General features: G+C 39.8%; 2 protein-coding genes across 4 annotated transcripts; both read right to left on the bottom strand.

Annotated features, from left to right (window-relative positions):
* Positions 1–8,133: 8,133 nt before the first annotated feature.
* LOC149816369 (uncharacterized) lies at positions 8,134–14,556 on the bottom strand. Of its 3 annotated transcripts, XM_089986743.1 has the most exons (6): positions 14,516–14,556; positions 11,307–11,469; positions 9,575–9,654; positions 8,794–9,190; positions 8,537–8,706; positions 8,134–8,421 (listed from the first exon to the last, which is right to left on the bottom strand). In XM_089986743.1, exons 4-6 carry the CDS (start codon positions 8,996–8,998, stop codon positions 8,140–8,142), a joined length of 657 nt encoding a protein of 218 aa, XP_089842869.1. In that variant the 5' UTR covers positions 8,999–9,190; positions 9,575–9,654; positions 11,307–11,469; positions 14,516–14,556; the 3' UTR covers positions 8,134–8,139. The 3 variants fall into 3 exon arrangements, with proteins under 3 accessions (XP_089842869.1, XP_089842867.1, XP_089842868.1); XM_089986741.1 differs by lacking the exon at positions 9,575–9,654; XM_089986742.1 differs by lacking the exons at positions 9,575–9,654; positions 14,516–14,556 and having other exon boundaries at positions 11,307–11,692.
* LOC149816370 (S-adenosyl-L-methionine-dependent methyltransferases superfamily protein) lies at positions 12,652–14,579 on the bottom strand. The gene has a single exon (XM_089986740.1). The coding sequence runs from the start codon at positions 14,529–14,531 to the stop codon at positions 13,020–13,022; it is 1,512 nt and encodes a 503-aa protein (XP_089842866.1). The 5' UTR covers positions 14,532–14,579; the 3' UTR covers positions 12,652–13,019.
* Between the last annotated feature and the right edge of the window lie 432 nt (positions 14,580–15,011).

A 15,011-nucleotide genomic window follows, 5' to 3' on the forward strand; every position in this document is an offset into this window, starting at 1 on the left:
CTTTCATCCCTCCCTTCACCCTTGTTGTTTGAAGAAATTAATTAGACAAACATGGAACCAAGTAGTAGATGGAATATCCTACCCCTGTTATCTTTTATATTTTATATTTAGCTTATTATCCTTGGGAATTGATGTTGATATGTACAAAGATTGAAGCCTCTATCTGGATCCCGGGACAAGATCCATTTTTTTAAATGATACTGCAATTATCAAGTCAATTTTAAGCCAGGCATAAGATGGTCTGGCCAGTCCAACATTCTTCGGACCCTTAATACATATTATTTCATGCCCATCCGGGTCAGGAGCAGTTGGTCCATTCAGGTATGACCCACCTATATATGGCCCCTCTATCTTTCTCAATCCTTTCTCTTGTTGGACAGATGCTAGTAAACGTATTCTGCCTACTCCTAGATGGCTTCAACTCTCTGTTGCTGCAATTTATGGTCACCTACTCCAAATGGGTTTCTCTCTCCATAATCATGGAGGCATGGTTCTTTGTCTTGGTTGGTTCACTCATTCACATACAAATTCTACTGCTGAATGGGAACTTTGGCATCGGATTTTACTTCAAGTCCCAGTTCAAGCTAAATTAATTATTCAACTATCTGATATAGATCAGGTTCATCTCATTAAGGATGCCATCCTCAATCCTGATCTTCATCTTCTTGAAGTGAGGCCGGTAATTCAGTGTTTTTCTTTCGTTCAAAAAAAAAATCAGTGTTTTTCTCTGTTCTGCCAAATTAGCTGTTCATGGATTCCAAAGACTTCCAACCATATTGCGTACAATCTACCTCAGGCCTTTTCAGATATGGAAGGATAAACCACCCAATTGGTTTCCTTTTTCAATGGACTTGTAATATTCTTTCTTTTGTACTCATGGGGTTATCTTAATCCCAGCTTGCTTATCCAAAAAAAAAATTATAAATCTAAGAAACTACCATTATTTTTGACATATATGTTTCTCTTAGACCCATTTACCAAAAATGTGTGATATTCTGAGAGTTGTGCTCTACAATGCAATATACAGAATTACCACAAATCTTTTTTTAAAGTCTAGCTGGGGTTAGGCAGACCCCTACCAGTTATACAATTATACCATTGGGTTTTGAACCTGCAACGTCCCAACACAAGGTAATGTGCACTAGTTGATCCTACCAGAAAAGCGGAGACCCAGTTGGTACCACAAATTTTTTTATGAATGCATTTACGGCCCCCTTTCTGAATCCTCTGTATAAAAGCCCATCACATTACCCCTTTCTCTTCACGTCGGCAAATCAGGTGCAATCACATTGCACACTTTAGTGTGCTGCTGCACCTGATCCCCCCTACATCTTAGGGATGGATGGCAGTCAGGTGGAGCAGCACACTCAAAGTGTACAATGTAATTGCACCTAATCTGCTCTTTCGTCTTCACTTCAGCAATAAGGCCACAGGTGTCCACCCCAAGAATCGAATTAGAGATGTCTAGGAAACCTCTAACAATTGCATCCACCCCTAATCACAGGTGAGCGGGCCTGTAGCTGACTCCGGAAATCATGACACCTTTTTTTTTTTTGAAAGGCAAGCTGGGCCGTGGGGTTAGTCAGACCCCTACTAGTTATACAACTATACCAATGGCTTTTGAACAGGCATCGTCCCAACACAAGGTGACGTGCACTAGCTGCTCCTACCAGACAAGGGAAGCCCCCTTTGGTCGTGACACCTTTTTTTTATGATGAGGAAACCTTGTCAACAATTGAGTCACTTAGGCCACGTTTGAAAGAGAGAAAAACTCTCATAGAAAAAGAAAGTTTTGCCTAGGAGAGTTTTTGATATGAAAAGTTTTTCAAAAGAAAGTTTTTCGTTTGTTTTGTGTAGCATGAGAAAAACATACTTAAAAAATGTGAAAAAAAAATGAGAGAGAGGAGGAGGAGGGTGGTGGTGGGGTGTTGAGATGGATGGTGGTGATGGTGAGATAGTGGGTGATGGCAGTGGTGGGGAGTGTAAAAATAAATTTTCTCTTGGTAGAAAACATTTCTCCACCCCCATGGAGTGTACTTTTTAGAAAAATTCTCTCAGCGAAAGTCTCTTTTGTTTGGAAGGGCCAGAAAATCCGTATCCGTACAATTTTTCCCATTTTGTATCACTTTTCCTACCTCTTTCTCCCTTCCAAACGCACCCTTAATGGGCTCGCCTTCCTGCAAGGTAAACCCCAGGTGAGCCTGCCACATTTTTCCATACTATGTATAATAATTCACTATACAGAATTACCACACTCCTAGCTAAGTTGTTGCATCTAGACAATCCCTTTGACTTGTACTCTTGAAATTTAGCGATCAAGGGGGCAACGTCAACGTTAGCCCTCTCCTTTTCCAAATTGTTGGTCTACTAACAACTCACACCAATCCAACGGCAATGAATACGCCATTCAACTGCCACCTGCATTTTCAAATTGTGAAGATGCAATAACTAATGTTGCAGGATTTTAAGACCAAATGTGAAATTTTCTTATCCTCATCTCCAATATTTTCACATTGTTCATTGACCCGTGTAACAGAGTTAGGGTCCAATTTGATTATCATCATCAGCCCTTATTGCATGATCATTAGTCCATCATGATCGTCTACAAATTTTTTATAGACAGTTGTCATGCTTATCAATTAATTGGTGACAATAATTAGGATCAAATAAATAGTTGGAGAGCCTATAAGTGCTCCACATACCTGATTAGGTGAATGCTTTTACCCGAAGAAACACAGAAGACCTGGTCATGCTGGCTCAGCCTGTCACACCTATGATCCCGTCCCACAAGCATAAAACTTCAACGGCAGAAGTAAAGAACCAAGTTTTACATTGTGGACACTGCATCTCTCCACCCGCAGGAAGATGTCCTAACCATAAGGAAGGTTTCTCCTTGTTCAAAAAGAAAAAGAAATAATCCTTTAAAAAAAGAAAAGAAATAGTTAGAAGAATCCCCAGGTTATGTGGAAGGACAAGGTTAGATTGCTTTGAGTAGGTGGAAAAGACTGCCTATATGAGCAATGGTTAACTTTAATATGTAATTAACAACAACAACAACTACGCCTTCATCCCAAAACAATTGGTGTCGACGATATGAACCAAAAAAGAAAATCATTCTGGGTTTTCCACATGAATCCTTTTCCTCCAATCATTTCTATCCAATGCCATGTCCTCGGTGAGGTTCAAAGCATTCATATCCTTTCCTATCACCTCCATCCATTAGAATAAATGAATTAAGTTTTTTTCTTTTAAATTATTAGTGCACCTAGTTCTTTTATAACAAATGTCAACAGTCAAGTAACTAAAACGCCAACCTCTTTTGATTATGATGTAAACCAAGTAACCAACTTGTAAGATATTGCACACTGAGATTTCTTGGAGCCATAGATTAAGGCAGGTCTAAATCAGCCTTTAAGTGTATTGAAATGTTGGTATCCAACATATTGCCAATTAATGCTATACCATCTTTAGCAAATTCTAGCTGCTATTTTTACCTTTTGAGGCAGGGAAAAAATTATATATATAAAAAAAAACATTAAATGCATTATGTGAAAGGGGAGCCAACAAGGAGACAAGCTAGTGTAAGCCATTAGCAAAACTCCCTTTTGAACCACATATTTTCAATAAAACTTTGAAAACAAAAGAAAAAATAATAATCATCTTTTCCAGTATGCCTGCAAAAGAATCTACTCCTTTTGGGAGAAAAGTTAGGAACATGAAATTTTTTAATTAAAAAAATACTTCTCATAAAGACTATAATATGGGTCTGATTTTAACTTATCTTGGAACCAATCAAGTTTGGTCTTAGATCTGAAACCCATAGTTCTTATACCCTGGCACGAATATGTTAATTTTTTTTACCTTGTTTTACAAAATAAAAACTGAATTAAACCCGTGTAATTTTTTGTCATTTTTTGTAACTCTTTCCTTGTGCCTTTTTCCGGCATGGTTTTGAATGTGAAACATTTTGATCATTATTTAACAATATTTTGTCATTTCAAGTATTGTTAACTGTGGTCTAATTAAGCTAACAATGATTTGGCACTAAAGCCACTAATATAACAATTGCATCAATAATTCTCCTGCATGTTCACACATGGTACAATTTCTATCACATTTGATTGGAACCAATGATCTCTAGGTTATGGTATCAGAGTGCTCACCTCTGTCGAGTTAAAACAAGTTTGGATTTGTAACTACATTTTCTGTGGGTTTTATGAGTCTGGTACTGGTCCTAATTAGGACTGGTAAATGAGCTGAATGAGACGATTTTGAAGTGTTCAAGCTTGGTTCATTTTTGTGGCAAGTCAAGCCTGAGTTAAACGAGCCAAGTTTGAGCTGGTTTGTTTATAGAAAAAAATACATTATTTTATAACTGAAAGAAACAAGATTATAAAAAAATACATGTAAACCTTGAATTGTACTGTGTGCTTGGGTCTTAGTCAAAGATCAATTTTGTCTCCTGTTACGTGTTAATCGCATTTTAATTAATATAAAGATTTTAGAGGTAAAGTTGGTATTTATATAACTATGTGTGGATAGCATGGGCATGCAAATTTATTTAATGTGTAATGAATGTCATGGGGAAACTGAAAAAGCTACTATATAAAGGGTTCATAGCCCAGTGGGATAGGGCCTAACCTGCTAGGTAAGCGGTCTAGGTTCAAATCCCATGGGCATCACCCTTTGCTGAGGCAAAAGCATGGTGATAAGCCAGAACTGCAACTGTATAAAAAAAGGAAAATGTTTGTGTAAAGATTCTCTTTGCATTAACGAGCCATTAGTTCTTAATTAAAATGAATTTTCCTAGTTGCTATTGGAGCTTATGAAAAGAAGGCCAAAAGCCATTGACATCATCTTAGAAGTGTGTAAAAAGGATCTCAATTAATGCCTATATATAGTACTTTTGTGTAGACAAGTGAAAATACTAGTGAAATTCTTTTTTTTTTCAATCTTGGTTTCTTTTTGCATTAGTGAGCCATTAGTTCTTAATTAAAATGAATTTTCTTAGTTACTATTGGAGCTTATGAAAAGAAGGCCAAAAGTCATTGAAATCATCTTAGAAGTGTGTAAAAAGGATCTCAATGCCTATATATATATATATAGTACTTTTGTGTAGACAAGTGAAAATACTAGTTAAATTCTTTTTTTCTTCAATCTTGGTTTCTCTTTTGAACTGGGTATTTTCTTCTTGATTAAGGGGTTTTTTTTATAATAAAATATATCAAAAATACATTTCTTATTTTATGAGTTTGAACGAGATCTTTACAAGCCAAACATGAGTTGAGCCACAAGGGGCTTGGCTTGTTTCCCAGCCCTCGTCCAAGTGAAAGAAGAAGCATTACTAAAAATAGGTTTATTGTGAATCTCATCAAGTTAATGGGTCTCTTGTCGCAAAGTCAAAGCTGGGTGTACTTCTTGATTGGCAAGGGGAACCTCAAGGATTTTACCATCTGGAGGTCTGCGAGCTAAAAAAAAAAGGTTTATTGTAAATATTTGTAGTATTGATATCCAAAATTCTCTATCTGGGCAGTTTCAACAACACATAGGCTGCACTTTTTCTTTATGAACTAGACTGTGGAGGCATGATCTGAGTTAGTTGAGCTTCTTACCTAAGCTGCATTGGGGAAACAATTTAGCAAAACAAAATAAGTTGCAGGGTTTGAACAGCAATCCGGAGCCAGACCCAACTATTGGCCAACCAAACCCAGTTACATCAATTTGACATCTTAAGACTGGGTCAACTAGTCGAGATCATTGCACGTGATTGCTCAATGTCTGATGGGATTGGTGTCGGACTTCTGGCACAGGTCTGAACCAGATCCAACCATGTTATCAGATCCCGGTAGTGTATCCAGTACAGATCGGATCCAGTTCATGTATGGTTGGGTCTAATAGAAGCTAGAACTGGATCAAGAAAGCAAATTTGGCATGATTTGGGCCAGAATTGTATCCAATACATTCTTTTTATATATATTTACATGGAGAAACCGCCCTCAGGATCAGAGACCTAGCCGCGTTGGCTCTGCCTGCCATGCTTACGATCAGGGGCGTAGCTAGGATTCATGCGAGGGGGGGGGGGGCAAATAGGGGTGTAGAAAAAAAAATTGTGTGATAGGTGGGGGTTTGGGGGAAGCGCCCCCGAATTAGTATTTTTTTTGAGATAAAATAAAAAATGGCTACAATTATTAATAAAAATCTATTTCATATGAACAAATCAAACTATTTGCTGCAGTCAGGGCTGGGCTAAAAAATGGATAAAAATCTATTTCATATGGAATCAGGGCTGGGCTAGGACTGGGCTTTTAAAAAAAAAAAATTAACTGCTTCAGGAGGCAGGACTGGGCTACAGCCCAGTCCTGCCCCCCCCCCCCCCCCCCCCCCTGTTGGTGTAGACTAGCCCCAAACTGACATGTGATCAACGTTCATGGGTAGGTTTGGGTGTGCTGAAAGTGGGTTAGAAGTCCAACCCAATGTTGTCAGTATCGGAATCGGACCTGTAACGTTTGGCCAACGATTCAGGTTAATTGCCGATACTGATTCTCAAGTGAATTGTTCTGAATCGAAAAATAAAAAATAAAAAATATTACTTGTCAATGACACGTGTTAAAGCCATTAATTTTAAAAATTACTTTTAAACTATTTTTATATTTATTAAAAAATAGCCGATTCAGGTCAGTATACGCACCGATACTGACAACACTGGTCCAACCTGAACCCATCCCATACCACCAAGGGGACCTGCAACACAGTTGATTTTCTGGTCGATTCGCACCCAGACTGACAACACTGGTCCAACCTGAACCCATCCCATACCGTCAAGGGGACCTGCAACGCAGTTGCCCAGCTGCACAATCTGGTCCGACATGGTCTGTTATTGGACCCAGTTTCGGTTTTCAAACCTGGCCTTTATCAGGTTTTTATGTCTAAAGTAGAGCCATTTTAGCTGCCAATTTTGCAAAATCTACGGATACTCTTCAAAAAAATTCAAATACTAATGACTGAGAAATTTTTCTATACGTGTCAGCAGATGACTGATGGGACATAACTAAAATACTGCTCTGACCGATCAAACTAGAGGTGCAAACGGATCGGATATGATCTTGTTCACAAATTATCAGTTATCAAATCTAGTTCCAAACATGACACAATGAGGTAGAGTTGAATCCTGATCCAGATTTTATTGGTGATATCTGATTAGGTCAAACAGTTTATTTTCTTTCTTTTTTTTCGCCAAGCCAAGGGAAAAAAACCCATCACTGACCGTACTTTGTCAGGCCTCCTGTTGGTAAACCCAGGAGGTCCCATCTGCCCGTTTAAGAGCACACCCAGCTTCAACCATGCGGCAAGAGACTCTCAAGATTTTTTGAACTTATGACATCTAGTCAATTTGGTGACATTCACAAGTCGCCCTTACCAGATGAGTAGAGCCAATGGGAACAAGCAGTTTACTTGTAGAAATTATTGTAAATTGGAATCTGAGAGACTGGGTGCAGTGATCGATTGAGCTAACCATGTGGATGTAGGGTGTCACCTCCTGGATGATTGTTTTGATGGATTTGGTTTAGCTTCCTAAGATTGAGATGGAGCAATTTTTCCTCCTATGAGATCTTGGACTGTTCATGATTTGGAGAGGTAGAGCAAGTCATTGGTCTCATGAATTAATGACTTTGATAAGCTTCCAGAATAAACCTAAATCAGGGTCACAACATGCACCAGAATTTGGGCCTAGAGAGGGTGTCCTCATTCAGATTGAACTACGAGTTTCAATTTAAGCTTAGATTTGCATGTGGATCCATCTTGAGAATCCAAAAGCAGATGGGTATTTTGGCCAACCTTGGACCAAAGTTACATTCACAAGCCGGCCTGTACTCCGGGCTAAAACTTTCAGTTGGCTCCAAATTCGAGCCCGAGCATCGTTCTTAGTGGAGCAGACTTGTCTCAGCCCATCTGGGTAACTTTCAGCAGACTTGCTCGAGCTCAATAGTCAAGCTCCAAAAATCTGTTTGAGCCCAACTTCATGGCCAAGTCCATGCTATTGAGCTCATTGTGCAGGCTCATAACAAACCAAAGAGCTCACATTAGTGTTTGTCAAGAAGGAGAGAGAGAGAGATCAAAGCACACAAGACAAGAGGCACATCAAAACAACTCTTTTTCATGCATCGGTAACGACTGCATTGATACCATAACAATTGCAAGAGCAGATAACAAAGTTGAACCAGCTGTGACCATTTGACACAAAAGTTGATGTGATTCCTTTCCCGATGGTATCATCCACCTTAATGCATCCTCACCTGATTTGGAATCCAAACCGATAAGAAAGCATGAGGCGCCGGAAGCAACTTCGCTCTTGTGCCGGCATTGTATTATCACATCTGGTGCGCCAATCTCAACAGTTGAAAAAACACTTTCACCAAGGGGCTGCAACCAATATTCCAGTTAGAAGCACAATCAGTAGATCACATGGTTAGTCGAACCCCAATGCACATTAAACCAATAAAGGCATGACAATAGCAACAATCCTAATTAAACTTACAGGATATCGGGCATGCAGTGGTAGTTCCAAAGTTATTTCATGGTCCCTGCCATTGCCATCTGATGAAATATAATGCCCAATATTAGCATGAACCTCCACAACAGACTGGTGCGAAAAAGCAGATGGTAGTTCAAGATTTGTGTCTCCAAAAACAGCAGCATCAACGAATACTGTCAATCAGTGAAGCTTTTGGTTAGACAAAATTTCAGGTTAGGGAGGTTCATGCTTATGAAAGTAGTGGAGGGTTGCCTTACTACCACGCTGGGCAAGTCTTTGTAGCTCAAAAGGGTCTGCAAAGACTCCTGGCCGTAATCTTTCTACAAACACCAACCCACATAACTGTCCAGAGAGATCGGCAGTAGCGTTTGACCGGATTTGAAATTTCATTGATAAAAGTAAATGGCGATGAGAACCCTCGCCCATCAGACATTGAAATACAGCCATCTTGATCGTGGGTTTCATCTCAATTTGTCACTCATCTTTTGAAGCATGGCAAAGCTCCCTGATTAACTGCCCTCCATACTCATAACTGGGCAGTTCACCATATTTTTCTATGTAAGAATTTATAATAAAGTCATCCGAGTATTTCATGCTGCAGATGACATCATGATCATTAATTTCGTCATGTCCTAGAGAAAAAAGTAATCTAAGTACCTGGAACCAGAAAAAATAATAGGAAGCAATTAGGGGGCAGGTGGGTGGTCGGAAACACTTAAAAGACAAATTCAAACATTTAGGTCAAAATGATAGCATCAGGATATAAACAGCACCGCATGCTTAATACCAAAGAGAGCAATACAAACTTTCTTAATCATTCCAGTAGAGCAGTTCCTACATCTCGAAAACAAAAAATAAAACAGAAACCAGCAGGCTAACAAACCCATCAAAATAGAAACTGCAATTGAAATGACAAAGTTCCAAGACCATAGCATAAGTGCATGACATAACAGCTGAAGTCACTAAGCAAAAGAGAAGAAAAAACAGCTAGTACATTGAATGAAATAATTGCAATCAGTTGATAGATTGAACCATAGTTACCAGGAAACGAAATGGATACGAGAAGTGATGCGTGAGGCAGAGGAGGAGGCGGGGGCGGAAGCGGAGGCGAAAAGAGAGTGCTAAAAAGTAGTATGAAGTGAGAAGTAGAATACAGTTATGAAGTGATTCTGCAAGTGCATGAAAAACGAAAAGGAAACGCATAGAAAGCAAAATGAAGCACAAGCGAAAGCAAATAAGAAATGACATGAACACAATTATAATACCTTATAAAACCAACATGTAAGCTTGTTATAAAAAAATTACAATTTTTTAATTTAAAAAATTTAAAGGAAACATTAATGGAAAGTAAAAAGAAGTGAGAGGGAAACTTTAAGCAAGATGAAGGGAATCAATTTGGGAAACAAAGAAGAAGCAGGCTTCCCACTAAAGGAAATCAAGTTTCTCATATTTTGAAAGTGGGTTTCCCAAAGCTTCCCCTCATTTCAGAAAAGCAAGGAGTTACTGCTTCCCAAGCGAGCTTCCAGGGAAGCGAGTTTCTCCATGTAGCAAGAAGCTTCAGGTAACTATGGACTGAACTGAGCATTTTCCAAGACAAAAAATGCTAAAAAAGACCAGTTTCAATACAAGTTTAAGTTAAACAAGTCCTCAATTATTAAAAGTTCACAGATTTGTAAGGTTTCAGGGACTACATGCTCAGAGTCATATCTACAGTAAAAATAAAGCAGCCTCAAGGTCAAGGTAACATCACATGAACAAATCCGGTAAGGTCGGCAACGACTGGACGACCAAGCAACACAAAATCCTAAAATAGATGTCCTGAGGTAAATTGATCTCTAAACCATGTCCTCTTATATGCCTATAGAGAAACAAGAGATACATACAGATGAACTTGCAAGATCCTGCAATAAATCAACCAACCACAACATCATAGTTAACTTAGGATCAGAACTAGTCATGACCAAGTAAATTACAAAAATCTGCCAAACATTTTGTTATTACATTAACAGCCTGCCTTTTGTTAATGCATTTCAAATACCCAACTAAGGTAAAAAATTACGTTCTATTGTTTTGTTGATAAAAGAACTCACCTTAGGTTCTTTTGTTAAAGTAATAAATAATGAAGGCAGTCATTTTTTTTCTTAAACGATGGTCAATTAAGTGATTAGGAGCAAGCATGTCTTTGAAACAAAGATGGAAAAAGGAGGGGGATAAAAGTAATAAAAAATAAGTTGGCATGGATTTTTGCAGATAGCTCATAAGCTGGGCGGCATTTTGCGATTTACTCATTGTTTAGAACTAAAGGCGACAGACTGAAAGGGGTTCATTCTTAGAAACATTGAAGATATCTCCAACGTATATGAATTCAAGGAGCACTCTAACCTTGTTGGAAGAGGAAGGTGTGCCAGTTGACAGACCCATATTATTAGTGAATGGAGCAAGAAGAATGCCCAACAGTAGAAATGTTTTGATTCCAATATGGCACTGAGATTCCATAGAGTTTCTGCAAGTAGGAAAAAATAAAACTAGAAAAGCAAAGACCAACATAATTCTTTCAAGATATCTACAACAGCAACAAATAATATGGTCAATTGTTATCTTGAGAGAAGTAGATCACATTGCAAGCAGCCTACTAAGACAATGCCTGAGTGACAAATTTAGTGTGAATTAATTTATACGTTGTGTAGGCTTAGAATCAATGAAATGATAAAATTCTGTGAGATGCTAATTATTCTACTATTTTCATCTTGAAAGTCTCAACTGCATCACATACCTTTGCCCAATCTTTCAAGTGCTCGATGAGAGTCCTGCCAGGCTGACAGGGCCAATATCAGCCAAACCCATGTATCTTGCTTCCCTGTACTTGTATTACCAAGCTAATCCCAAGGATATGCTTTGCTACCTCAAACTGATGACATATAAGTAAAATCTTCATCCTGGCAAAAAGTATACATATCTTTTTTCATTGTCTAGCTGAAAAAAGCTTATTTGTACAATATAAATAGCATATACTGGATTATGTGATAGCCACGCTGTAATGTATGTCAACCATAGAGAAGATACAAAGGATACGGTTCTATTACATATGGTATGATAGCTGATAAGAAGCATTTGGAGGGTATTGACTTAAACATGTCATCATGTTTCGATTTGTTCGTCTAACAGAGACAAATGTTTTTGTTCGCTTTTATGCAAGGAAGACTGGAAAGCACACCTCGTTAAAGCTGGTGCACTCCACACCTATTTCAACTCTTGGAAAATGATTAACAAGCATACAAAATTACAAATTCATATATATGTAAATCATATAATTGACGTGTAGTTATATGAAGTAGCTCAGTTGCTTTTGTATGCAACAGCAATGCTGACCATCCATGTGCTCGAGAATTTACATGTCCAAGCGATATTGATGATCATTGTATATGATACAATGGCCAATCACACAGTGCACTACACAAACAATTAGATCAGCTTTCAACATCCAAAAGTCTTCTAGGTTAATTGGATGTCCTTCTCTTGACACATTCTCAGATATTGGCATCTAAGAGCAGTTTTACCTATAAAAGTGGGAAGTCTGATTCAAAAAAACTCAAGGCGCCTGATGCTACCGCATCCAACTCAAATGTTCCAAGAAGTTGGAAGCAACTATTCTCCAAAGCAACCAACGACTTCCACAGTCATCAAGTTAGTGCATCAAAGGATGTACACTGGTTATCTAAGCTTAAGCCTTGAAGAGTCTATGCAAGTTAGCATAATATTCTGGTCAACCAGCCAGCAAGGCGTGAGTGCAATCTGCACAAACTTGTTGGTGATTGACTAGGTCACAGCAATCAACTTGTTCTCGTGTTCAACAAACAAAAGAAGTAGAGACCATTAGAACTAATTTATTGCAGAAATTATAGAACCACTTAAAGGACACCAAAAGTTAACCTACGGTGTTGGGAAAAAAATAAAGAAAAAAGAAACCAGCGGCCTTCACCTTTAGGTTGAAGGTATTAGCATCTAAGGAGAAACTAATATTTTGATGCAAGATATCATTTTCACATTAAAATGTGAGACGCAAGTATTCTACTTCAAGTACAAGGCTAATTTTGCAACCACAATTAACTAGTCAGAAATAACAACTCAACTGAATTCTTCATCTTTCCTGAATAAATTACCATCACTTACAATAAATGGATGGATTATATCTAACTAGGGGCACACGTACCCTGAATTGCCAGGACTTTTATATATCGAGAAGATGATCATGCTCTAGCACCATGGCAAAGAAAACATGAAAGGATCCACTCCATTCTACAACCAAACTTCCTCAAGATTTCAGCTTTATAGGCTCTGAAAGAACCGGAATCCAAATAATCAACTAGAAAATTGATAGCGTAAAGTAATAGATTCAAATCCTTTTAAGCCCCCAATCCACATCACTCTCCCAAGCTGTTGCAGCTTATTCATGCGCCTGGATTCACATCAGTTTTATATCTGATGCTCAGATCTTTCGTATTTGCTCGACAAATGGTTTTTCTATGATTTGTCTTAACTTCATTGAGATAAAACTTTCTTTGTCGACAAACTTCATACATGATGTAGCTGCAACAAGCACATAATTTTCACCATTGCCAGCTTCTATTTCATACAACTCCAAGAAAAATTCTTTGAAGATAGACACCATGTTGTCATAAAAACACTTGGATGGTGGGATAACGTTTATCACCAGAATTCCACGATTATGAAGGGCTAGCCTGCAAGCTAAAACGACTCTCTTCCTGACAAATTCCAATGGAGGAGCACTCAGGCCAGTTTTAGCATCACCGGAATCCACGTCTACAAGAATTACGTGAACCAAAGATCCATCAACTCCACCACTGAAAGGGCAGCTTCCTAATTCAACCGACCTTTTCCCCCTGCAAGCAAGAACTCCATCTTTGACGGTATTGGAATTCTCTTCACTGAATCCCAACTCTGAAGCACTCAATTGCCTCCAAAGACTTGCTATTTCATCGGAAACTAGACCGAATTCGATAGCCCGCCAAGCTAAATCTACGAGCCATTCTATCCCATCGCCAACATAAACCCTAAGAAACTCATCCTCATTGAGCCCAAAGTGACGCCCTGCATTCCTCAAAACCACATCATCCATCTCCACTCCAACAACATCAAACTCAAAATGCACGCGAAGAAACGCGAGCAACGCACCGCCTCCGACTCCGAGGCAAAGAACACGAGGGCGCGAACCTAACCTACTGCACTCTTCCAACAGCGGCGCTGCCAAAGCAAGGCTAGCAACCATGGGTGGAAGATACGGATGCACCAAGCGCCTCAAATCTGGCAAGAAACGTGCCGCGGAACCGGCATTCTCGGACTCCAGAACTCTAACCAGAGAAACCTCCGTCTGGATCAGATTCGGCATTCTTTTAAACCTCAGTCTCCTCCTGAATTCCCTAACCCCAACCCCTTCCCCCGATACATTTGCAGAGATCAATTCAGCGTCTTCGATCAACATCTCGCCGACGATCGGACCCACGGATTCCGAGACAACGGAGAGGCGGACGATGTCGTCCTCGTAACGAAGGAAGGGAATCGACGGAATCCGGCCGTGTCGGAATAGAATTCGTGGCGACAACGCCAAAACGAGCGGAACCAGGATAGTTTCGAGCTCCTCGTCGCCGAAACCCTCCTCCGGCCGGGCGAAAACCCGAGAAACGCGTCCGTTTCCGCGAGGAGGGTTCCCGACAAGGATCAATCGCGAGACTCGCGAAGAACGGAGGAGCTGGTGGTGCCCGCCCTCCGTCGAGAAGATCCAGTCGTCCTCTCGGCCGATCGGGACCAGCATCGCAGCAATCTTGGGGTTAAGGTTAGGGTTAGGGTTTCGGGAGGGCGAGTCGAGGACGGCGAACCGAAGGGATCGAGAGTAGCGGGTGCCGTCGATAGGGTTGGGGAAGACGAAGGAGAGGAGCCGGGAGGGGTGGAGCTCTTCGAACGTACCTTCCACGAGGGCCATGGAAGGAGCTGTACGACTCTGTAAATCCCCTCCTCCTTCTTCTGCGTCGGCTCTACGAGACATCACCAGTTGTCACGAAATTAGCGTGCTGCCAAACGGGAACGGCGTCAAGGGGTCGGTGTAACCCGATATCTGACCCGAATCCGATTACGTATAAATATTGGGTTTTTGGCTAGTCGGATCCAGATTCGGTTTTATCTTTTTTTCATCTGAATCCGAATCTGATAAGGTCAGATCGGACTAAGTCAGATTTGGTAATTCCTAGATCCAACACGAATCCGACCCCTTGACATCCATACTGGATCTTCAAGGGAGAACCTTGGGGTTTGTTGGATCATGGATGTGAATCCTACAATTCATTTACGAATACTGATTTTTGTAGACAAATCTGAATGTAGGGAGTCTGATTCAGTTCAGTTGCATTTGGTAAGCCAAAACCATATCTAATTATAATAGGATGTAGACGCCACTTTGAACTTT

This window comes from Nuphar pumila, chromosome 14 (assembly GCF_984573655.1).
Source record: "Nuphar pumila chromosome 14, dmNupPumi1.hap1.1, whole genome shotgun sequence".
In the NCBI taxonomy this organism is placed as follows: Eukaryota; Viridiplantae; Streptophyta; class Magnoliopsida; order Nymphaeales; family Nymphaeaceae; genus Nuphar; species Nuphar pumila.